Genomic DNA, 25420 nt, shown 5'->3' with positions numbered 1-25420 from the left:
TACATTTTCTTGAATTTATATAAGTGAATCATGTGGATATATATTTCTTTGAAGTCTGGCTTCTTTTGCTCAGCAAGATCACTTTGAGATTCATGGATACAGTTGGGTACATCAGTAGGATGTTCCTTTCTATTGCTGAGCCATAGTTCTTTTATGGATGTTCCACAATGTGTTAATCCATTCACCAGTTTTCTTAAGCTGAAGCTGTTACAAATAAAGCCACTGTGAACATTTATGTTCAAGTTTTCAGGTGGACACATGTTTTCATTTAACTTAGATAAATACCTGGAATTGGAATGGCTCAGTCAAATGGTAAGTGGATGCTTAACTGTTTGGGAATCTGTACAGCAACTTTCCTAAGTGGCTGAATCACTTTATGTTCCCATCAGCAGTGAAACATATGGATTCCAGTAGCCCTATCTCCTTGCCAACTATTGGTATTGTCAATGTTTTGAATACGAGTTGTAATTCAATAACTACCTACACTATGAAGACTTTCTTTTGGAACTTTTATACTCTCAGCATTTATGTTTAGGCCTTTTTGATACACTTTGAGTTCATTTTGTGTGGTATGAAGTCCAGTCAAAATCCTTTTGTGAAATCCATGTACCCTTATGTTCATAGCAGCACTATGCATAATAGCTAGCACAGGAAACAACCTGAATGTCTACTGACAGATGAGTGGATAAGGAGATGTGGTGCACATATACCATGGAAAAGAATGCATTAATGCCATTGGCAGCAACACGGATGAAACTAGAGATTATCAGACTAAGTGAAGTCAGAAAGACAAAGAGAAAATGCCATATGATTGCACTTATATGCAAAACCTAAAATACGACACAAATAAACCTGTCTGAAACAGAAACAGACTCACAGACATAGAGAAAGACATAGTTTTCAAAGAGGGTAGGGGTATGCGGGGTTGGGGAAGAGAGGAATCAGGAGTTTGGAATTAGCAGATGCAAACTATTGTATATACAGAATGGATAAACAACAAGGTCCTACTGTCTAGCACAGGGAACTATATTCAATATCCTGTGATAAACCATTGTGGAAAAGACTGAAAAAGAATGTGTATATATATACACATATATACATAATAAATAACTGAACCATTTTGATGTCCAGCAGAAATTAACACAACACTGTAAATCAACTATACTTCAATGAAATATATTTATAAAAAATATCCTTTGTGTGTATTAAATTAAGGCCAAATCCCACTCAGATATACAATTGTTCCAGTACAGTTTGCTGAAAAGATTTTTCTTTTTCCATTGAATTGTCTTTGCACTTTTGTCAAAAATCAACAGAACCTATTCAGTGGGTCTATTTCAGAATTTTCAAGATGTGCCTGCTGCAGTTGCCAGAAAGAGATCACAGAGACCCTGTATTCCCTGCAATGGGAGCCAACAAAGGACTGTGATCAGAGAGTGATGAGACCAGATTTCCATGCTATCAAGGCCATGCTGGCAGCCAGCCCTGCAGAGGATACTTGAAGGGAACAAGCTGGAGGCCTCATTCTGGCTCACGGACTGCTACTGATCAGATTTCCTGGACTGGGACAGAGCCTAGAAAGCAGCAGAAAGGGTTGGCTTCACTGAGTTACCTGATCGTCAGGGAGGATTTTGTGGTGAGAGCAGGAAAGAGGAGTTACCAGCCAGGGAGCCTCATCCTTAGGTCCCTGTGTTGCCTGTGAGGGGGACAAATAAATTCATTCCAGTGACAACCCAGATAGGGCTGCATGTCTGTCCCTCAAAAAATTTATGTCAGAGACCAGTTTATGAGATTTCATTAAGAATTATAGAAATAAAACCTTATCTCTGACACACACAGACACACTCACTTCTGCATCTGACATGCTCCTGACTGTGTGGGACTCCCTTGCAGCATAAGAACTCACAGAACTGGGTAGACACCGGGCACCCAGTTCTCCATACAACCAGGCAGACCCCGTCCCAACATTGGCAGATGTGGGTCTTTTCCTATTTCTGCAGGGAGCATTTATAGTAACTGCTTCATGTTTTCCTTTGAACTATTTCGACATGTGATTAACAACCCAGAATTAAGCAACCCAAAATTGCAGTTGCAGGACCATCTCTTGTTTCTAACATTTTCTTCATCGTGTTTTAATCCACTGGATACCACATGATGAAACTTTTAAGGAGGAATTTAATTCCATTTCAGAATGCAAAAGCAAACAGGAAGTCAGGATCACCAAAGGTGAAATATTTCATGAGAGCAACAAACCAGAAAGGCAACTTAGAAGAACAGTACAGGACAGGTGTTCAAAAAAAAATTTTTTTTAAGCTACAGACAGCAGGATGAGTCACCATCCCAGCTCTCCACCACATGTCTCCAGGCTGTGTCCAGGAAATAAAAAAACACTTTGAAATTCCAGAGTGCGTAAGCCACTCTTTTTCTAGCTTCTGTTACTAGGAACTGAATGTCATCCCTAAGTGTTTACCACATGTAGGGATGTTCTTTGTTAGGTGGGATGGCAGATGGAATGTTTCCTGTATCAAGAGGATTGGGCCAGCCATGGCTCCTGGACCTAAGGCCCCAAGCCTTGCATGGAGGTTCCATTTCTCCACTTAGGTTTTCGTAACCCTAATTATTCAAGTGGGGATCTTGATGACGGAACATTGAAACATGGGCAACAGGTGGCCTCAGCTGTGGACCAAAGACAGGCTCCAGGCCTGAGAGAGAAGGAGGTACTCTATGCAGGAGGGGACCAAGTCCTCACAGGGGTGTCCCTGCTAACCTGCAGGACAGAGGCCAGGCTTCCTGAGCTGTGAGATGAGATGAAAAGGAAATGCAAGAGGAAGGCGGACAAGGAAAAACTGACCAAACAGGTCGTGTGAGTTTTATGAAAAGTGAAAGGGAAACGGGGAAAGAGCCTGAGAAGCCTCCTGGACAAGGGAGGCTGAGTGATCAGAGCACCATGTGCAGGGATCACAAGGGAGGAAGGAGCAGGCTGGGCTGAGGAGAGGCGTCCCTTGGTTGGGGCAATCCAGAAGCTCAAGTGTAGATTCAGACACAAAAGTAGACATGGGCTGCTAGAACCTTGATGGTGGTTAAGGAAAGCTGGGGGGCGGGGTATCATTTAACCTGTGTGGAATGTTAGTTTGGAAAGATGAGTAGAGTTCTGGAATTGGAGGATAATGATGTTTGCACAGCTGAGTGAATGTACTTCATGCCACTGAACTACTTCTTAATGATTAAAATGGTAAATTGCATGTGATGTATTCTTTACCGCAGTATCCTTAAAAAGCACCCCAAGCGTTCTTCATAAAGATTTCTAAACAGAGACAAAAAGCAAGGGAAATGCGTGTTCTATCATCAAGTAAGAGTGAAGGGGAGGAGGCAAGTACAGTGCTGGGGGAAGACTTCAAAGAGCCAGTGGCTCCCCAGCACACCCTCTCCAAGGCTCCACTTTGCCTCAGGCCTTCTTCAGCTTCCTGGCCCCACACAGCCACCTGGCCACCAGACCCAGCAGCTTCCCACAGAGCCACGCGGTGCCCAGGGTGACCACCAGCAGGAACAAGAGGACGTCCAGTAGGTACTGCTCATACCACGGCTGCTGGAAGGCATGGGGCTTGAGGTGGGCTGCACCCCCTGTCTGGAGGATGTGGTCGATCCAGCCCACCAGCCGCTGGGCAGGGGTCAGGGGCTGTGAGCGTCTGATGATGCTGGCGGCCTCTGCGGCAGATTTGTACCTGTCAGCAGAGACAGAGGGGAGTTGTTAACTCAAGTGGTCTCAGAATTCTTAGAGACCTTGTATCACACACACATGCACACACACACTTTCTACCATAGGCACAGAAAACTTCCTTTCAAGGAAAATTGTTGGCCTGGTCTTGCCACTGTCCAACTGGGTCTGCTTGAAAAGTTCAAATTGATTCCTGCATGCAAAGACCCATGATTAGTGCTGAAAGTGCTAACATATAAAAGTACACCCATATTATTCTGTGTCCTGGAAGTTTCAGCTTTTACTGCAATAAGACCCACGTGGTGCCCATCATGGCTTACGCCTCCATCAAGCATTAAGGAACCACAAGCCCCAAGAGCTGCACACCTCTTGTCTTCCATGACTTGCTTCATCTTCAGAGCCAATGTCTCAGCCTTCATCTGCTCTAACTGGATAGAGACACCGAATTTTCTGGTTTCTACTCGGAGCAGGTTTTCATCCTGGTCTTCAAAGACAGGAATCCCCACCATGGGCACGCCATGATGGATGGCCTCCATGATACTATTCATCCCACCATGAGTGACAAAAAGACGGATGTGAGAGTGCGCTGTTGCAAATTAGAAAGAGAGCAGGACACCTCAGGATGAAAGTTTCAGGACAACAAGGAAAGTAACAAGGGCGAAAAGAATGTAAAAAGGGATCTCAACATGCTGTAAAAAAATGAATTTACTGACTTACCTCAGGACACATTCAAGGGTGAATATTCTAAGACACAGATTCTGCTCTTGTCTCTGTACAGAAACTTCTCACCTCAGCCCTAATCCATCTAAGACTCAGAACCCAGGGAAAGCTTCAGAGAAGAGTGATAAGCAAGGCATATTCCTCCCCCCACCTATTCATCCATCCATCCATCCATCTCTACCCTGTCTCTTTGCTTCTCATCTCTGTTCTCTCTCTATTACTCTCTCACACAGTCATTCTCTATGTCTCTGTTTCTCTCTCTCTCTCTCTTTCTGTCTCTTTGTCTTTAGCTCACTTGATCTTTTGCTCTCTAGGTCCCTCCCTCTTTTCTCCACTACCCATTCATTTCTCATTTATCTGAATTCTTAACACTATCATTGACATAACAACTCATGTGGCATTTATAAAACTTAACACTACAAGTATTTTCTCCTCAATTTTATGAGAAATCTTTAAGGTAGGGAATAATGGACCATACGTTTCATTATTTCCAGTTCCTCTTTGCCTACCCCACCCTTACTTTTGTTGTTGTTCAGTCACTCAGTCGTGTACAATTCTTTGCGATGCCATGGACTGCAGCATGCCAGGCTTCCCTGTCCTTCACCATCTCCCACAGCTTGCTCAAACTCATATCCATCACGTTGGTGATACCATCCAATCATCTTGTCCTCTGTTGCCCCTTTTCCTCCTGCCTTCAATCCTTCCCAGCATCAGTGTCTTTTCTAATGAGTCGGCTCTTTGCATCAGGTAGACAGAGCATTGGAGCCTCAGCTTCAGCATCAGTCCTTCCAATGAATATTTAGGATTGATTTCCTTTAGGATTGACTGATATGCTTGCAGTCCAAGGGGCTCTCAAGAGTCATCTCCAACACCACAGTTCAAAAGCATCAATTATTTGGTGCTCAATCTTCTTTACAATACAATTCTCACATCCCTACATGACTACTGGAAAAACCATATATGGACATTTGTAGGCAAAGTGATGTCTCTGCTTTTTAATATGCTGCCTAGGTCTGTCATAGCTTTTCTTCCAAGGAGCAAGCATCTTTTAATTTCATGGCCACAGTCACCATCTGCAGTGATTTTGGAGCCTAAGAAAATAAAGTCTGTCACTGTTCCCATTGTTTACCCATCTATTTGCCATGACATGATGGGATTGGATGCCATGATCTTAGGTTTTTCGAATGTTGAGTTTTAAGCAAGCTTTTTCACTCTCCTCTTTCACCTTCATCAAGAGGCTCTTTAGTTCCTCTTTGCTTTCTGCCATAAAGGTGGTATCATCTGCATATCTGAGGTTATTGATATTTCTTCCAGCAATCTTGATTCCAGCTTCTGCTGTATCCATCCTGGAATTTCACATGTGTACTCTGCATATAAGTTAAATAAGCAGGGTAACAATATACAGCCTTGACCTACTTCTTTCCTCCTTTGAGCCAGTCTGTTGTCCCATGTCCAGTTCTAACTGCTGCTTCTTGACCTGCATACAGGTTTCTCAAGGGGACAGGTAAGGTGATCTGATATTCCCATCTCTTTAAGAATTTTCCACAGTTTGTTGTGATCCACACAGTCAAAGGCTTTAGTGTAGTCAATGAAGCAGAAGTAGATGATTTTCTGGAACTCTTTTGCTTTTTCTATGATCCAACAGATGTTGGCAATTTGATCTCTGGTTCCTCTGCCTTTTCTAAATCCAACTTTAAACATCTGGGAAGTTCTTGGTTCATGTACTGTTGAAGCCTAGCTTGAAGGATTCTGAGCATTACTTTGCTAGTGTGTGAAATGAGTGCAACTGTGTGGTAGTTGGAGCATTCTTTGGCATTGCCCTTCTTTGGGATTGGAATGAAAACTGACCTTTTCCAGTCCTGTGGCCACTGCTAAGTTTTCCAAATTTGCTGACATATTGAGTGCAGCACTTTCACAGGATCATCTTTTAGGATTTGAAATAGTTCAGCTGGAATTCCATCACCTCCACTGGCTTTGCTCCTAGTGATGCTTCCTAAGGCCCACTTGACTTCACATTCCAGGATGTCTGGCTCTAGGTGAGAGATCACACCATCGTGGTTATCTGAGTCATGAAGATCTTTTTTGTATAGTTCTTCTGTGTATTATTGCCACCTCTTTTTAATATCTTCTGCTTCTCTTAGGTCCATACTATTCTGTCCTTATTGTGCCCATCTTTGCATGAAATGTTCCCTTGGTATCTCAAATTGCCTTGAAGAGCTCTCTAGTCTTTCCTTTTCTATTGTTTTCTTCTATTTCTTTGCACTGATCCCTGAGGAAGGCTTTCTTATCTCTCCTTGTTTTTCTTTGGAACTCTGCATTCAGTTGGATATAGTTTTCCTTTTCTCCTTTGCCTTTCAGCTATTTGTAGTCCTCTTCACACAACCATTTTACCTTTTTGCATTTCTTTTTCTTGGGGATGCTTTTTATCACCATCTCCTGTACAATGTCACGAACTTCCATCCATAGTTCTTCAGGCATTCTATTAGACCTAGTCCCTTTATTCTATTTGTCACTTCCACTGTATAATCGTAAGGGATTTGATTTAGGATATACCTGAATGGCCTGGTGGTTTTCCCTACTTTCTTCAATTTAAGACTAAATTTGGCAATAAGGAGTTTCTGATCTGAGCCACAGTCAGGTCCCAGTCTTGTTTTTGCTGACTGTATAGATCTTCTCCATCTTTGGCTGCAAAGAATATAATCAGTCTGATTTCAGTATTGACTATCTGGTGATGTCCATGTGTAGAGTTGTCTCTTGTGTTGCTGGAAGAGGGTGTTTGCTATGACCAGTGCATTCTCTTAACAAAATTCTGTTATCCTTTGCCCTGCTTCATTTTGTACTTCAAGGCCAAACTTGCCTGTTACTCCAGGTATCTCTTGACTTCCTACTTTTGCATTCCAATCCCCTAAGATGAAAAGAACATCTTTGTTTGGTGTTAGTTTTAGAAATTCTTGTAGGTTATCATAGAACCGTTCAACTTTAGCTTCTTTGGCATTAGTGGTTGGGGCATTGACTTGTATTACTGTGATACTGAATGGTTTGTATTGGAAACAAACTGAGATCATTCTGTCATTTTTGAGTCTATACCCTTATTGACAGAAAACTAAAACAAGTGTTAGTGAAGAGTTCATTTCAAACTCTGCCTCTCAATAGGGATGTGAATCAGAATCCACTTGGTTTCTTTGGAAGGGGGACTTCTTTTCCCTACCCCATGCCTTCTTAAGTCAGTGTTCAGAACTCTCTATCTTAAATTCCCCAATATGTTTTTGAACCACAATTTTGGCTATGACCCTCTGATTCAGTCAATGTGACAGTGAGGAGTATCCAAAAAACAGTAAAGAGACAAAGAAAACCTTTTTGGATGTAATGAGCTCTCAACTACCAAAGGATTTGCTGAACCAAATCACCAGCTATGAGATTACTCAGTTTGGCATGTAGACATTATAGCACACCCTCAGACACCACCAGCATCAACTTTGTAAAGGTATGAGTTGCTCACACCTGTGGTACTAAGGAGAATGTATCAATATGTGTAGATATATGTTTGTATAATGGCACGTGGCTGAAAAGGAGAATGGGGTGGCAGAGGGTAGTTCAATAGCATCACCAAGTCAATGGACATGAATTTGAGAAAATTCTGGGAGATAGTGGAGGACAGAGGAACCTGGCATGCTACAGTCTTTGGGATTGCAAACAGTTGGACATGATGTAGCAATTGAGCAACAACAAAAAACGTGGCTGAACAAGGGTTCAAGAGACCATGGGAGACAGTGACAATATGCCCCCTTATATGAGTTCTCAGACAAACTGTTGACAAATCATCTTGGATTGTGTTTGAGCAACCCTCTTTGGTGCCAGATAAGGTATGGTCAAAATAAACTGGAAGTGATACCACTTCCAGCTGCAGGTATCAGAAATGGAGAAGAAGAGGAAATGCTGTTTGGGACATTTTGGAAGTATAGCTTGATTTCTCAACAACTCCAGTTTGGCTGTTCCATTCCTTGGAATACTTACCTTCATTTATCAGCTGCTTCTTCTCATGTGAACAGGACTGCCTAACTAGATGTCAGAACCCTAATGAACCCCAAAGATAACATAAGGACGAGAGAAGTAGACTTGGAAAGTCCTTACCCAAGAGGTCATTCTGAGGAAGCCAGTCCATGATTTTTACGTTTGCTGCCAATTTGACATCTCTGGGCCAATGAGAAGGCTTACATTTCCAAATCACCCCTTGAGGGAGACGAGCAAAGGCAGCATTCATCTCCTTAAGAATCTCCTGGGACTGATATCTGCTCACGATGGAGCCCAAGGCCACAAGGACAAAACCAGAGTCTCCAAATTTGGCAATGAAATTCTCAAGTTCCTGGAGAGAGGTAGGAAAGGAAAGGAGGTGAATAATGTTGTCAGGGAAAGCCTAGACAGCCAAAAGATGAAAATCATCTATTTACTGAACATACTCTCCTGTTAACAGTTAGAGTTCACTGCCTTGAAACTGTTCTCATAGCCTCTAAGACAGCTCAGTGCCCTCTGCACCAGGCTCAGATCCTCTGGATAGATGGCCTTGAAGAAATTTTTATGAAACCTTGGGACACATTTTCCCATATAAACACTTTAAATACTCACTCACAAATGGATGTGAAGAGAGCTTTAGGTAACCAGCCACCATAATGGTGCACATTGCACATGAGGTACTTAAGACTGCAGCACCCATGTCTCAACCCAGAGCTTTCGTGTATCACAATGTTTTATGGAAGAGGAAAGTTGAAGTGGTGGGAATCTCTTTCTTCATTGAAAACATGACCCCAGTACCAGAGTCATCCTCAACCCTCATTCTAGATCCAGGCAGACATGGTCATTCAGGAGTATTCAAATGTCAGATCAGAGGAGCTAGAGCCTGGGGGAGTGCAGTCTGCCGTCCTGGCCCATTAGGGCCTGGTGGGCCTTCTGGGGACTGAGGTAGACATGCTGGGAGAATATTCTGCTGTGTGTCTTCTTCATATTCTTTTTAGAAACCTGTATAGCTTCTTTGTTGAGGTATGTGTTAAGGTTTGTGGACCATTTTTTAATTGATTTTTTGTGTGTTGTTGAGTTCTAAGTATTCTTTGTATATTCTTAACATCAGTCTTTACCAGGTAGGTTTTCGGCAAATATTTCTTTCCAATCTGTGGTTTCTCTCCTGATTCTCTTGACAAGGTCTTTCTCAGGACAGATAATTTTAATTTCAATTTAACATACTTATTAACTCTTTTAATGTACTTATTAACTCTTTCTTTCATAGAATATATCCTAGGTTTTATGTCTAAAAAGTAATCACCAGACTCTATTTCATTTAGATGTTTTCCTATGTTATCTTCTAGGCATTTTATACTTTTCCATTTTATATTTAAGTATATTACCCATTTTTTAGTTAATCTTTGTTGAGAAGGTAAGGTCTGGGTTTAGATTCAATTTTTTTGCAAGTAAATGTCCAGTTGCTCCAGCACTGATTGTTGAAAAGTATCTTTTCTCCATGGTATTGCCTTTAATCCACTGTCAAACATCAGTTGACTAAATTCATGTGCATCTTATTTGTTTATTCTTTTTCTAAAACCACACTGTCTTGATTACTGTCCTTCACAGTAAGTGGTAAAGTTGAGTAATGTCAGTTCTTCCATCTTCAATATTGCATTAGCTCTTCAAGCTTTTTGCCTCTCCATACAAATTTGAGGATCAGTTTGTCAATATTCACAAAATAACTTACTGAGATTTTGATTGGGATTTACAATGAATCTTTAGATCAAACTGAAGAGAACTGACATCTTGACAATACTGAGTCTTCCTATCCATTAACATGGAATATCTCTCCATTTATTTAGTTCTTTGATTTTTTTCATCTGAGTTTTGTATGTCTTCTTATACAAATTTTATATATATTTTATTAGATGTATTTTTAAGTATTTCATTTTGCAGAATGCTAATATAGGTGGTGCAGTGGTAAAGAATCTGCCTGATGATACAAGAGATGCAAGTTCGATCCCTGGGTCAAGAATATTCCCTAGAGAAGGTAAATGATTATTCTTGCCTGAATAATCCCATGGACAGAAAGGCCTGGTGGGCTACAGTTCATGGGGTTTCAAAGAGTTGGACATAACTGAGTATGCATGCAACATATAATATTATGTTTTAAATTTCACATTCCCCCTGTTCATTGCTGGTATATAGGAAAGGTACATTAAACGTATATTCTGTGACATTGCTATAATTACTAATTAGTTCCAAGAGTTTTTTCTTGACTTTTTTTGATTTTTACATGGACCATCCTGTTATCTGTGAATAAAAACAGTTTCATTTCTTCCTTCCTAATATATATGATTTTTGTTCCTTTTTTTTTTTTTTTTTGGTCTTACTGCTTTAACCAGGATTTTCACTAGAAGTTAAAAAGAACTGGTTGTGGCCAGTCAGCCAGCATTAGCTCCAGGATCCCCTGGGGTTCTGCAGTCAGTGGCATCATGACCCAACCTTGCCAACCAGCAGCTTGCCAACTGCCCCACAAAGCAAGGCCTGGCAACCAACTGGACCAGGGTCAAGTCAACACCTACCAGACCATCCACAGTAGTCAACCTGCCACAACAGAAGAATCCATGCAGCCCACACAAGGGACAGTCCTAGAAAATATAGCTCTGGTAAGCAGGGAGAGGGGTGTACACTGCTGTGACATATGGGATTATTCCTACAAAAGATCCCTTCCCCAAGGTCAGGAAAAGTAACCAACCTAACAAGTACATAGAAATGAAAATAGCAAATTAGGCAAAATGAAGTTTCAGAGGAATATGATCCAAGCAAGTTTTCATAAATAAGATAAACTACCAGAAGAGTTAAGTGAAGTAAATATAAGCAATCTACCAAAATAAAGAAAAGAATTCAAGATGATGATCATAGAGATGATCATAGAATTCAGGAGAAGAATGGATAAACAAACTGAGAAGTTAGAAGTTTTTAACAAAAAGTTAGAAAATATGAAGAAGTACCAAATAGAGGTGAAAAATACACTAACTGAAGTGAAAAAATGCACTAGAAGGAACTGACAGAGTAGATGATACAGAGGGATGGATCAGTGAACTGGAAGACAGGGTAATGGAAATCACTGAAGCTGAACAGGAAAAGAAAACAGAATCAAAAGAAGTGAAGACAGTTTGAGAGACCTTGGGGACAATATCAAACATACTAATACTTTATAGTGGTCCAGAAGGAAAAGAGAGAGAGAAAGGGGCAGAGAACATTTATGAGGACATAATAGCTGAAAACTTCCCTAATCTGGGAAATGAAATAGACACCCATGTACAGGAATCACAGAGAGTCCCAAAAAGGATTAACTCAAAGAGGACGATACCAATGCGCACTGTAATTAAAATGGCAAAAGTTAAGGAGAGAACAATAAATGCATCAAGGGAAAAACAGCAAGTTAGGTACAAAGGAACTCCCGTAACGGTATCAGCTGATTCATCAGCAGAAACTCTGCAAGCCTGAAGGGAGTAGCACAACATATTTAAAGTGATGAAAGGGAAAATCTGCAAACAAGAATACTTTCATTTAGATTTGATGGAGAAATCAAAAGTTTTACAGACAAGCAAAAAGCTAAGAGAGTTCAGCACCACCAACCCAGCTTTACAAGAAATGTTAACGGGGCCTCTCAAAACAGAAAGGAACAGGCCACAATTAGAAACATGTAAATTACAAAAGGAAAAACACATTGGTGAAAGCAAATATACAGTAAAGGTAGTAAATCAGCCACATGCAAAGCCAGTATGAATACTAAAGGACAAAAGTAGTAAAATCATCTATTTCCACAACAAGCAGTTAAGATGTACATAAAACCAAAAAAGAAGTAAAATATATTGCAAGAAAGCAGTTATGAGGGGAGAGGGAGTAAAAAATCAGACTTGATAAAATGCATTTGAAATTAAGACTAGCAACTTAAAATAATCACATAATGGGTTGCTATATACAAACCTCATGGTAATCACAAATCAAAAATCTATAATAGATACACACACAAAGAGTAAGAAATTTACACATAACACTAAAGATAATCATCAAATTATAATGGAAGAGAACAAAAAAAGAAGAAAGGAACAAAAACAACCCTAAAACAATTAACAAAATAGCAATAAGTACATACCTATCAATAATTACTTTAAATGTAAGTGAATGAAATACTCCAAACAAAAGACATAGAGTGGCTGAATGGATACAAAAACAAGACCTATATATATTCTTCTTATAAGAGACTCACTTCAGATCTAAAACCACACACAGACTGAAAATGAGGGAATGGAAAAAGGTATTTCATGCAAATGGAAATCAAAAGAAAACCAGGGTAGCAATATTTACATCAGACAAAATAGACTTTAAAACAAAAACTATAATAAGAGAAAAAGAAGGACATCACATAATGATTGCGGGATTAATCCAAGAAGAAGATACAACAATTATAAATATATATGCACCCAACATGATGTTGTTTGGTTGTTTAGTCACTAAGTCGTGTACGACTGTTTACAATCCCATGGACTGTAGCCTGCCAGGATCCTCTGTCCATGGGATTTCCCAGACAAGAATACTGGAGTGGGTTGCCATTTCCTTCTCCACAGGGGATCTTCCACCTAAATACATAAAGCATATATTAACCAACATATGTTGAAAATGTGGGAAAGTTGCAACACTTACACACTATTGTCAGGAATGTCACTATGTAAAATAATACAGAGAATCATCGAAAAATTAAAAATAGAACTAATAAAATAATCCAACAATCCTAGTTTTGTGTATATACATAAATGAATGGGAATTATGATCTGAAAGAGATATCTATATTCCCATGTTCACTGAAGCACTATACACAAGAGCCAAGATGTGGAAACAACCTAAATGTCCATCAAAAGATGAATGGTTAAAGCAAATGTAGAATAAACATCCTCTGTAGTATAAACAGCCTCTTCTCCTTCTGCCTTCAACCTGCCTTTAGTCCATGGGGTCACAAAGAGTTGGGTGTGACTTGGTGACTGAACAACAACAGTTTAAACATACAGTTAGTTTGTATTATTTAGCTTTGTAAACAAGGAAATTTTTCAATATGTGAAAACATGAATGAATCTTGAGGTTCATTTCATGCTAAATGAAATGTCAGTCACAGAAGGGCAAATACTGCAGGATTTCACTTATATAAAGTATCTAAAATAGCCAAATTCATAGAAACAAAAAGTGGAAGCTGGTTTCCAGGGACTGGAGGAAGGAGAAATGGGTAGCTACTTTTCAATGGAGGCAGGGTTTCAGTGAAGCAGAAAGAAGAGGATCTAGAAATCTGCTATATAGCATGACACCTATAGTCAATAATAATGTATTGCACTGTTAAATACTTGTTAAGAGGGTAAATCTCATATTAAGTGTCTTAACAACAGAAAAATAAAATACAAAATAGAAAAATTAAATTAAAAGTTATATACTAGGGGTTTTGCCTATCTCACTCTACTTAAATTCCAGGATCCCAGTGGCAGGAGCAGACACCAACTCTACACTGAAGACCTCTGCATGAAATCCACACTCTCAGGTTTTACTTACCTGTGGTACTGGTTTAATAGGTTTGACCATTAAGCCTCCAACATTCACAGTGTTTGGAAACAGAGGCCGAGCAAATTCAAAGGCAAAGTCAGAACTGACAAACCACAGCTCTGCTTTCTTTAGAAGATGAGATAAAACTGGCCTAGAACCTTCCTGGAAATGTTCTTTGATGGTGTTGTCAAAGGTAGAGTGTATTTTCCACTGCTCCACAGAGAAAACAAGTGACATCAGAAAATTCTTCACTCTACCCCAGAAGTCCATATGGTCAGTTAGGAAAGACTGAAATACTGGAACATAAGACAAGGGGCTTGGCAGGCCAAAGTCCAGTCTGCTAACTAATGTGGAAAGAATGGACACAAACAGCTTCCCGAGTTTCTCAGCAATTAGAAATGAACAGAAGTCAAAGGCATCAACAACTATCAGGTCAAAGTTCTCATTCTTTAAGGAATCCATGATATCACGTCTCCTTAGCAGATAACTGCATCGAGTCCCAAGTGTTTCCATTAAATTTACAAAGTGTTCAGATTTTTTTCTGTAAGAAAAAAAAATTAATAACAAATACTCACTGGAGGTCTTAATTTCACAATATTTAGGATAATCTTCAGCTCAAAGAAAATATCCAGTTAAGAAAGACCATATCTGACAGCCTATTTTTACCCACCAATTTTACTACTGTCCAAGAAATATCCTCTACTCTACCACTCTGGTCCAGGTGTTTCTACTTCCTAAAATATACTCACTTCTTCCCCTCTCCTTTCTTTGACCAATCCAAATTCACCCACCATCATGCCAATTCAAGGTCCTTCTGCTTTGGGAGCCATCTCTGTAGCAAATCTCGTGGTTCCGTGTCTATTTGATATATTCTGTGATGTTCTGTTTTATTTTCATCTGTATACTGACTTATGAGCAACTGTCTTATTTCCCAGCCAAGCTGTGGAAGTAACTTCATGACAGAGTCCATCAATACTGATGATGATTTTGCTTTTTTTTAAAACCATCTTATATATCCTGCATCTGATAGCTTGTAGCGACTGATCTGATCTGATACTAATATTAGAATCCAAATTCTAAACTGAACATGAGATTTATATCTTTCTTTTTTTTTAATTTTATTTTATTTTTTAACTTTACAATATTGTATTGGTTTTGCCATATATCAAAATGAATCTGCCACAGGTATACATGTGTTCCCCATCCTGAACCCTCCTCCCTCCTCCCTCCCCATACCATCCCTCTGGGTCGTCCCAGTGCACCAGCCCCAAGCATCCAGTATCGTGCATCGAACCTGGACTGGCGACTCATTTCATATATGATATTATACATGTTTCAATGCCATTCTCCCAAATCATCCCACCCTCTCCCTCTCCCACAGAGTCCAAAAGACTGTGCTATACATCAGTGTCTCTTTGGCTGTCTCGTATACAGGGTTATTGTTACCATCTTTCTAAATTCCATATATATGCGTTAGTATACTGTATTGGTGTTTTTCTTTCTGGATTACTTCACTCTGTATAATAGGCTCCAGTTTCATCCACCTCATTAGAACTGATTCAAATGTATTCCTTTTAATGGCTGAGTAATACTCCATTGTGTATATGTACCACAGCTTTCTTATCCATTCATCTGCTGATGGACATCTAGGTTGCTTCCATGTCCTAGCTATTATAAACAGTGCTTCGATGAACATTGGGGTACACGTGTCTCTTTCAATTCTGGTTTCCTCAGTGTGTATGCCCAGCAGTGGAATTTCTGGGTCATAAAGCAGTTCTATTTACAGTTTTTTAAGGAATATCCACCCTGTTCTCCATAGTGGCTGTACTAGTTTGCATTCCCACCAACAGTGTAAGAGGGTTCCCTTTTCTCCACACCCTCTCCAGCATTTATTGCTTGTAGACTTTTGGATTGCAGCCATTCTGACTGGTGTGAAATGGATACATAGAAAACCCTAAAGACTCCACCAGAAAATTACTAGAGCTAATCAATGAATATAGTAAAATTGCAGGATATAAAATCAACACACAGAAATCCCTTGCATTCCTATACACTAATAATGAGAAAATAGAAAGAGAAATTAAGGAAACAATTCCATTCACCATTGCAACGAAAAGAATAAAATACTTAGGAATATATCTACCTAAAGAAACTAAAGACCTATATATAGAAAACTATAAAACACTGGTGAAAGAAATCAAAGAGGACACTAATAGATGGAGAAATATACCATGTTCATGGATTGGAAGAATCAATATAGTGAAAATGAGTATACTACCCAAAGCAATTTATAGATTCAATGCAATCCCTATCAAGCTACCAATGGTATTCTTCACAGAGCTAGAACAAATAATTTCACAATTTGTATGGAAATACAAAAAACCTCGAATAGCCAAAGCTATCTTGAGAAAGAAGAATGGAACTGGAGGAATCAACCTGCCTGACTTCAGGCTCTACTATAAAGCCACAGTCATCAAGACAGTATGGTACTGGCACAAAGACAGAAATATAGATCAATGGAACAAAACTGAAAGGCCAGAGATAAACCCATGCACCTATGGACACCTTATCTTTGACAAAGGAGGCAAGAATATACAATGGATTAAAGACAATCTCTTTAACAAGTGGTGCTGGGAAAACTGGTCAACCACTTGTAAAAGAATGAAACTAGAACACTTTCTAATACCATACACAAAAATAAACTCAAAATGGATTAAAGATCTAAACATAAGACCAGAAACTATAAAACTCCTAGAGGAGAACATAGGCAAAACACTCTCTGACATACATCACAGCAGGATCCTCTATGACCCACCTCCCAGAATATTGGAAATAAAAGCAAAAATAAACAAATGGGACCTAATAAAAATTAAAAGCCTCTGCACAACAAAGGAAATTATAAGCAAGGTGAAAAGACAACCTTCAGAATGGGAGAAAATAATAGCAAATGAAGCAACTGACAAACAACTAATCTAAAAATATACAAGCAACTCCTACAGCTCAATTCCAGAAAAATAAATGACCCAATCAAAAAATGGGCCAAAGAACTAAATAGACATTTCTCCAAAGAAGACATACAGATGGCTAACAAACACATGAAAAGATGCTCAAGATCACTCATTATCAGAGAAATGCAAATCAAAACCACTATGAGATTTATATCTTTCTAATGTAAAGTTAAATGATTTAGAACAAACATAAATGAAACTTTGTTTGAAACTTGTTAACAGCCTTTCCACTTTATGCTCACCGGGGTATTTATAGAAGTTAATGCTCAATTTTTACTGACACCGAATTAAGACCCATTTATTACCCTATTCCAGGAACTATTCTCCATCAATGTTTTTCCATCACTGCCTGCAAAGAAAATGATTCTTTTTGTATAGCCCAGGGAGAAATAGACAAGAATGTTTGTGACCAGAGATCACAGGTACAGGTATTTTGAAGACCTGTGGGCCTCCTAGTATAGCAAAGGACTGAAAGAATCAATGGCTCAGCAAACCCATAACCTGTACAACACTACACCATGTCAGCCCACTTAAAGAAGGCCAATAAGGTTGATAATTCATTAGCAATATTCAGATCTCTACCTGCTCTTTAGAATCAACGTTGAGGGACGGTGATTAGCTGAAATTATCCTCTATTATATTTTTTAAAGATTCTACATAAAGAATGATTGCCAAATATCAGGGTAAATTCAAAATAGGAAGTACAAAGTCCTCAAAAGTAGAACATTAATCCTATCTGAAATTAAGTTGATTCATTGAAAAAGATTACAAGACGACACTGTGTGGTGTCCCCATGAACTATAGCCCACCAGGCTCCTCTTTCCATGGAATTCTCCAGGCAAGAAAACTGGAGAGGGTAGCCATTCTCTTCTCCAGAGGATCTTCCTGACCCACGGATTGAAAAGTCTCCTGCATTGCAGGCAGATTCTTTACAGTCTGAGCCATCAGGGAAGCCTTGTGCTCCATATATTCCACCATATTTAACATGTGTGTGTGTGTAGAACCAGTCTTCAAAGAAATCAAGTTGCAAGAGAAGAAACAAGACATAGACTTAAAAAACATAGGCCTAACAACACAAAGTTTCAAATGAGTACTTTAGATCAGATGTCTTAAAGTGGAGAGAATTTGATCTTCTAGTTTTAGAGAGTAAGAAAGTTTTAAGAAAAAGATTTGAACACAACTTTGATAGTGAGTAGAATTTTTAAAGAAAGAAGGGGGGTGGGTTAAGCCACTGAAATTAGCCAACTGAGGCATGGATATTGTCTTTCCTCTTATATGTCAAAGATAAAGAACTTTCTATACATCCCAGGTGATGACAAAAACTCTCAGGCTCATCTCTCACTGTGCTTCATCAAAGTATTTGAGGTATTTTTAATGTATTTAAAAGAGCAACATTTCAAGGTATGAAAAAAAAATCAATATTCATGATGAGTGTTTTTCCATTCTTGAATTTATATAAGGAGAATGGAGAAAAAATAAGTATAAAATGGTGGGTAGGGTTTGTTTACCAACAATGATAAATTAGGTTGTCTATCCCTCCTTCTGTGTTGGGGAGAGTATACACAAAGTTTTGTAAGTGATGTATCACCAACAAGATCCAGGAGCAACAATCCCTCACAACTATCTGCCACAACTAAAAGTAGAAATTCATGTTTTTCATGGGAAAAGGACAATATACAGACTAGATAGTATGAAAATCATCTGCTTCATCCATCCACCCACCACCCCATATCATTCTTCCTTCTCTCCATCCATTTATCCATCAACTCATCTACTGCTCTTAAACTTATTCCCAGTATCCATGTATCCATCCATTTATTTGTATCACTGAAATACTAGGTCTTTCATTGAGAGAATAAATTACCTGTTGTGCAAAGCTTCTGTCACAAACAAATCCAGACGTTTCCTTATTTCATTTTCAAGATCTCCAGGTGAATGCCAACTGATAACCTGGAATGAGTGTTCCTCCTTTTCTAAATCTAAGAAAACACCAACAGGGAAATATTTAATATGTCACATAACTCAGACCAAAATTAGCATGATATCATAGTGTACTTATTGCAATAATTTTATATATATTTAGATGTTTGCTTTTTGAATTTGTTCTTGCCCTCTCATTCCTTTAATCATATGACAATACTTATTAAGAACTTTACAAATATTCAGTCACTTTTATTCAATTTAAACTGCTAGAGTTCCATTCAAAGCCTTTGATTAAAGGTATTCCTCATTTAACAGGTGAGAAGACAAAGATGAATGGGGTGTCAAACAGTCAAGGATACACACATGGTAAGTGGTATACTTTGTATTTAAGTTATATATAAATGCATATATAATATACATATATTTGTGCAAACATATATGCTATGAAAAAAAATTAGGTCAACACACAGTGGGGAGGATTCTGGGAAGATGATAGAGTAGGAAGCACCAAAAATCTGTCTCTCCATTTAAACAACAAACGCACTGACAGAATCTTCTAAAATAATTATTTTGAAACTCATAGTCCATGGAGGGCTTGCAACTTCCAGGGTGAAAAGATCAATAAAATTGACAAATATTTAGCTAGAAATACTAAGAAAAAAAGAGAGAGAGCGAATACTCAAATTACTAAAATCCAAATTGAAAATGGTGTCATTGCCAGTTATACAGAAATTAGTATTATAAGAAATATGTGAAAAACTGTACACCAACAAATTGGATAATCTAGATGAAATTTTAAAATTCTTAGAGACATAAAACCAATTAATAGTAAATCATAAAGAAATAGAAAATTTGAATAGATTTATAAGTCATAAGGAAATTAAATCAGCAGTCAAAATCTCTCAATAAAATCAAGCCCTGGATCCAATAGTAGCACTAGTAAATCCTACCAAACATTTAAAGAAGAAATGCTTCTTCTCAAAATGCTACTCCTTCTCAAATTGTTCCAAAGAGTTGAACAGATGGAAACACTTTCAAACTCGTTTTATGAAGCCAGCATTTCCCTGATACCAAAGCCAGACAGTTCAGTACAGTTCAGTCATGCACTCGTGTCCAGCTCTTTGCAACCCTATGGACTGCAGCACACCAAGCTTCCCTGTCCATCACCAACTCCTGGAGCTTGCTCAGATTCACATCCATCGAGTTGGTGATGTCATCCAACCATCTCATCCTCTATCATCCCCTTCTCATCCTGCCTTCAATCTTTCCCAACATCAGGATCTTTTCTAAGGAGTCAGTCCTTCACCTCAGGTGGCCAAAGTATTGGAGTTTTGGCTTCAGCATCAGTCCTTCCAATGAATATTCAAAACTGATTTCTTTTACGATTGACTGGTTTGATCTCCTTACAGTCCAAGGGGTTCTCAAGAGTCTTCTCCAACACCACAGTTCAAAAGCATAAATTCTTCGGCATTCATCTTTCTTTATACTCCAATTATCACATCCACACATGACTACTGGCAAAACCATAGCCTTGACCAGATGGACCTTTGTTGGCAATGTAATGCCTCTGCTTTTTAATATGCTGTAGAGGTTAGTCATAGCTTTTCTTCCAAGGAGCAAATATCTTTTAATTTCATGGCTGCAGTCACCATCTGCCGTGATTTTGGGGCCCAAGGAAATAAAATCTATCTCTGTTTCCATTGTTTCCCCTTCTGTTTGCCGTGAAGTGATGGGATCAGATGCCATGATCTTTGTTTTTTGAATGCTGAGTTTTAAGCCAGCTTTTTCATTCTCCTCTTTCACCTATATCAAGAGGCTTTTTAGTTCCTCTTTGCTTTCTGCTAAGTGTGGCATCATCTGCATATCTGAGGTTATTGATGTTTCTCCTGGCAATCTTGATTCCAGCTTGTGCTTGTGCTTGTGCTTCATCCACATGACATTTCACATGATGTACTCTGCATATAAGTTAAACAAGCAGGGTGACAATATGCCAGCCTTGATGTACTCCTTTCCCAATCTGGGAAAGCCAGACAAGCACACTACGAAAAAAGGAAACCTATAGACTAATGTCCTTTATAAACATTGATACAAAAGCCCTCAAAAAAAAGCAGCAAATAAAATTCAACAGAATATGAAGAGGATTATACACAATGGTTTATTCCTCGAAGGCAAAGATACCTCAGTAAACAAAAACCAATTGATAAAAGATACCAGATTAACAGAATGAAGGACAAAAATCACATGACCAATTCAACTGATGCAGAAAAAGTATTTGATAAAATTCAAAATCCATTCATAATTTAAAAAAAAAACACTCAACAAACTAGGAATAGAAGGAAAACTTCCTCAACTCTTGCGAGTCCCTTGGACTGCAAGGAGATCCAACCAGTCCATCCTAAAGGAGATCAGTCCTGGGTGTTCATTGGAAGAACTGATGTTGAAGCTGAAACTCCAATACTTTGGCCACCTGATGTGAAGGGCTGACTCATTTGAAAAGACCCTGATGCTTGGAAAGATTGGGGGCAGGAGGAGAAGGGGATGACAGAGGATGAGATGGCTGGATGGCATCACCGACTCGATGGACATGAGTTTGGGTGGACTCTGGGAGTTGGTGATGGACAGGGAGGCCTGGCGTGCTGCAGTTCATGGGGTTGCAAAGAGTTGGACACGACTGAGTGACTGAACTGAACTGAACTGAACCTCAACATAATAAAAACTATGTATGAAAAACCAATAGCAAACATTATACTCAGTGAAGAAAGACTGAAAACTTTCCACTAAGGTCAGTAACAAGGCAAGGAGACCTCTTAACTATTTCTATTCAATATAGTACTGGAAGATGTAGCCAGAGTAGTCAGGCAAAGGAAGCAAAGAAGGAAAAAAGGGCATCCAAATTGGAAAGGAAAAGTAAAAGAATCTCTGTTCACAGATGATGTAATCTTACATGTTAAAAACCCTAAAGATTCCACAAAAAATGTTGGAACTAAAAAGTGAATTCATCAAAGTAGCAAGATAAAAAGTTCATACATAAAAATCAGTTGCCTTTCTATACTATAAATGAATACTTTAAAATATTTTCAAAAATAATTCCAAATACAGTAGCATCAAAAAGAATAAAGTACTTGGGATTTAGCTTAGCCAAAGAGTTGAAAGATTTGTGAAGTGAAAACTGCAAAGCAATTTTGAAAGAAATTAGAGGAGACAAATAAATGTAAATACATTCCATGTTCATGAATTGGAAGACTCAGTTGTTAAGATGTCAATACCACCCAAAATGATCTACAGATTCAATGCAATCCCTATCAAAATCCCAATGATGTCTTTTGCAGTAATGGGGGAAAAAAAAAAAACATCTTAAAACTACTTTGAAATCTCTAATATCTGAAATAGCCAATGACACAAGCACCCATGCTCAGTCACGTCCCATAGTTTGTGACCCTATAGACTATAGCCCACGCTCCTCTGTCCATGGAATTTTCCATGCAAGAATACTGGAGTGGGTTGCCATTTAATATTCCAGGGGATCTTCCTGACACAGTGATTGAACCAGAGTCTCTTGCATCTCCTGCATTGGTAGGCAGATTCTTTACCACTGTATCATGCATAGCCAAAGCAATCATGAAAAAGAACAAAGCTAGAGGAATCACACTTCCTGATTTCAAAATTCACTAGAAAGCTACAGTAATTAATATAGTATGGAACTGGAATAAAACAGAAATGCAGACCAATATAAAAAAAGCTCCCCAAAACATTTTTGACCAGGGACCATGACCATTCAATGAGAAAACAAAGTCTTTTCAACAAGTGATACTGGGAAAACTAGATCTCCACACACAAAAGAATGAAGTTGTCAGTTCCAATTCAAAATGGTGACATACATATTGAATGAAGTAAATCAGACACAGAAGGAGAAATACCATATGGCATCCCTTATATGTGGAATTGAAAAAAGAAATGATGCAAATGAACTTATTTACAAAATAGAAAGAGACTCACAGACTTAGAGAATGAACTTACGGTTGCCCCAGGGGTGGGGGAGAAGACTGGAAGGAAGGGATAGTTGGGAAGTTTGGGATGGACATGTACACACTGCTATGTTCAAAAAAGAATAAACAAAAAGACCTACTGTATAGCAATGGAACTCTGCTCAATGTTACGCAGCAGCAGCCTGGATGAGAGGGGAGTTGGGAGCCTCAGCCATTTATATGTATGGCTGAGGCCCTTCACTGTTCACCTGAAGCTATCACAACATTGTTAATTGGCTATACTCCAATACAAAATAAAAAGGTTTTTTAAAAATGATGGTGATGTAGGAGGCTCTTGAACTTCTATTTGATGGCTCCATAAACCCATCATATCTGTAGCTACATACAGATAAATTCCCTCTGAAAGAAATCCAGGAACTAGATGAGTGACTATGCATCTGTTGAGCAAAAAAAGAAAACAGCACATCAAAATGGGTAGGAGGCAATGGTGAAAAATTGAAAGCATTTCCCCTAAAGTCAGGAACAAGACAAGGGTTCCTTCCCACTTTCACCACTACTATTCAACATAGTTTTGGAAGTTTTGGCCACAGCAATCAGAGCAGAAAAAGAAATAAAAGGGATACAAATTGGAAAAGAAGTAAAACTCTCACTGTTTGCAGATGACATGATCCTCTACATAGAAAACCCTAAAGACTCCACCAGAAAATTACTAGAGCTAATCAATGAATATAGTAAAGTTGCAGGATATAAAATCAATACACAGAAATCCTTTGCATTCCCATACACTAATAATGAGAAAATAGAAAGAGAAATTAAGGAAACAATTCCATTCACCATTGCAACGAAAAGAATAAAATACTTAGGAATATATCTACCTAAAGAAACTAAAGACCTATATATAGAAAACTATAAAACACTGGTGAAAGAAATCAAAGAGGACACTAATAGATCTGTTCATGGATCAGAAGAATCAATATAGTGAAAATGAGTATACTACCCAAAGCAATCTATAGGTTCAATGCAATCCCTATCAAGCTACCAACGATATTTTTCAAAGAGCTAGAACAAATAATTTCACAATTTGTATGGAAATACAAAAAACCTCGAATAGCCAAAGCTATCTTGAGAAAGAAGAATGGAACTGGAGGAATCAACCTGCCTGACTTCAGGCTCTACTATAAAGCCACAGTCATCAAAACGGTATGGTACTGGCACAAAGACAGAAATATAGATCAATGGAATAAAATAGAAAGCCCAGAGATAAATCCATGCACCTATGGACACCTTATCTTTGACAAAGGAGGCAAGAATATACTATGGAGAAAAGACAATCTCTTTAACAAGTGGTGCTGGGAAAACTGGTCAACCACTTGTAAAAGAATGAAACTGGAACAGTTTCTAACACCATACACAAAAATAAACTCAAAATGGATTAAAGATCTAAACGTAAGACCAGAAACTATAAAACTCCTAGAGGAGAACACAGGCAAAACACTCTCTGACATAAATCACAGCAGGATCCTCTATGGCCTACCTCCCAGAATATTGGAAATAAAAGCAAAAATAAACAAATGGGACCTAACTAAAATTAAAACTTTTGCACAACAAAGGAAATTATAAGCAAGGTGAAAAGACAACCTTCAGAATGGGAGAAAATAATAGCAAATGAAGCAACTGACAAAGAATTAATCTCAAAAGTATACAAGCAACTCCTGCAGCTCAATTCCAGAAAAATAAATGACCCAATCAAAAAATGGGCCAAAGAACTAAACAGACATTTCTCCAAAGAAGACATGCAGATGGCTAACAATCACATGAAAAGATGCTCAAGATCACTCATTATCAGAGAAATGCAAATAAAAACCATAATGAGGTACTATTTTACACCAGTCAGAATGGCTGCTATCCAAAAGTCTACAAGCAATAAATGCTGGAGAAGGTGTGGAGAAAAGGGAACCCTCTTACACTGTTGGTGGGAATGCAAACTAGTACAGCCACTATGGAGAACAATGTGGAGATTCCTTAAAAAACTGGAAATAGAACTGCCATCAGTTCAGCTCAGTTCAGTCTCAGTCATGTCCGACTCTTTGGGACCCCATGAATTGCAGCACACCAGGCCTCCCTGTCCATCACCAACTCCCAGAGTTCATGCAAACTCACGTCCATCAAGTCAGTGATGCCATCCAGCCATCTCATCCTCTGTCGTCCCATTCTCCTCCTGCCCCCAATCCCTCCCAGCATTAGGGTCTTTTCCAATGAGTCAACTGTTTGCACGAAGGGGCCAAAGTATTGGAGTTTCAGCTTTAGCATCATTCCTTCCAAAGAACACCCAGGACTGATCTTCTTCAGAATGGACTGGTTGGATCTCCTTGCAGTCCAAGGGACTCTCAAGAGTTTTCTCCAACACCACAGTTCAAAAGCATCAATTCTTCAGCACTCAGCTTTCTTCACAGTCCAACTCTCACATCCATACATGACCA

At 38.8% G+C, this 25420-nt stretch overlaps 1 protein-coding gene across 1 annotated transcript in view; it reads right to left on the bottom strand.

Moving 5' to 3' along the window:
- Positions 1-2155: 2155 nt before the first annotated feature.
- Positions 2156-25420, bottom strand: part of LOC113879126 (UDP-glucuronosyltransferase 3A1-like) — a 38700-nt gene continuing 15435 nt past the window's right edge. Inside the window, exons 3-7 of the mRNA XM_027520394.1 lie at positions 18896-19010; positions 14033-14564; positions 8567-8798; positions 4082-4301; positions 2156-3722 (exon numbers count right to left, since the gene is read on the bottom strand). Coding sequence (XP_027376195.1) covers positions 3446-3722; positions 4082-4301; positions 8567-8798; positions 14033-14564; positions 18896-19010 — 1376 coding nt within the window. The 3' untranslated portion in view covers positions 2156-3445. The remainder of the gene's footprint in view (positions 3723-4081; positions 4302-8566; positions 8799-14032; positions 14565-18895; positions 19011-25420) is intronic.

This window comes from Bos indicus x Bos taurus, chromosome 20 (genome assembly GCF_003369695.1).
Source record: "Bos indicus x Bos taurus breed Angus x Brahman F1 hybrid chromosome 20, Bos_hybrid_MaternalHap_v2.0, whole genome shotgun sequence".
Classification (NCBI taxonomy): Eukaryota; Metazoa; Chordata; class Mammalia; order Artiodactyla; family Bovidae; genus Bos; species Bos indicus x Bos taurus.
This window is presented reverse-complemented; position numbering and strand designations above follow the sequence as displayed.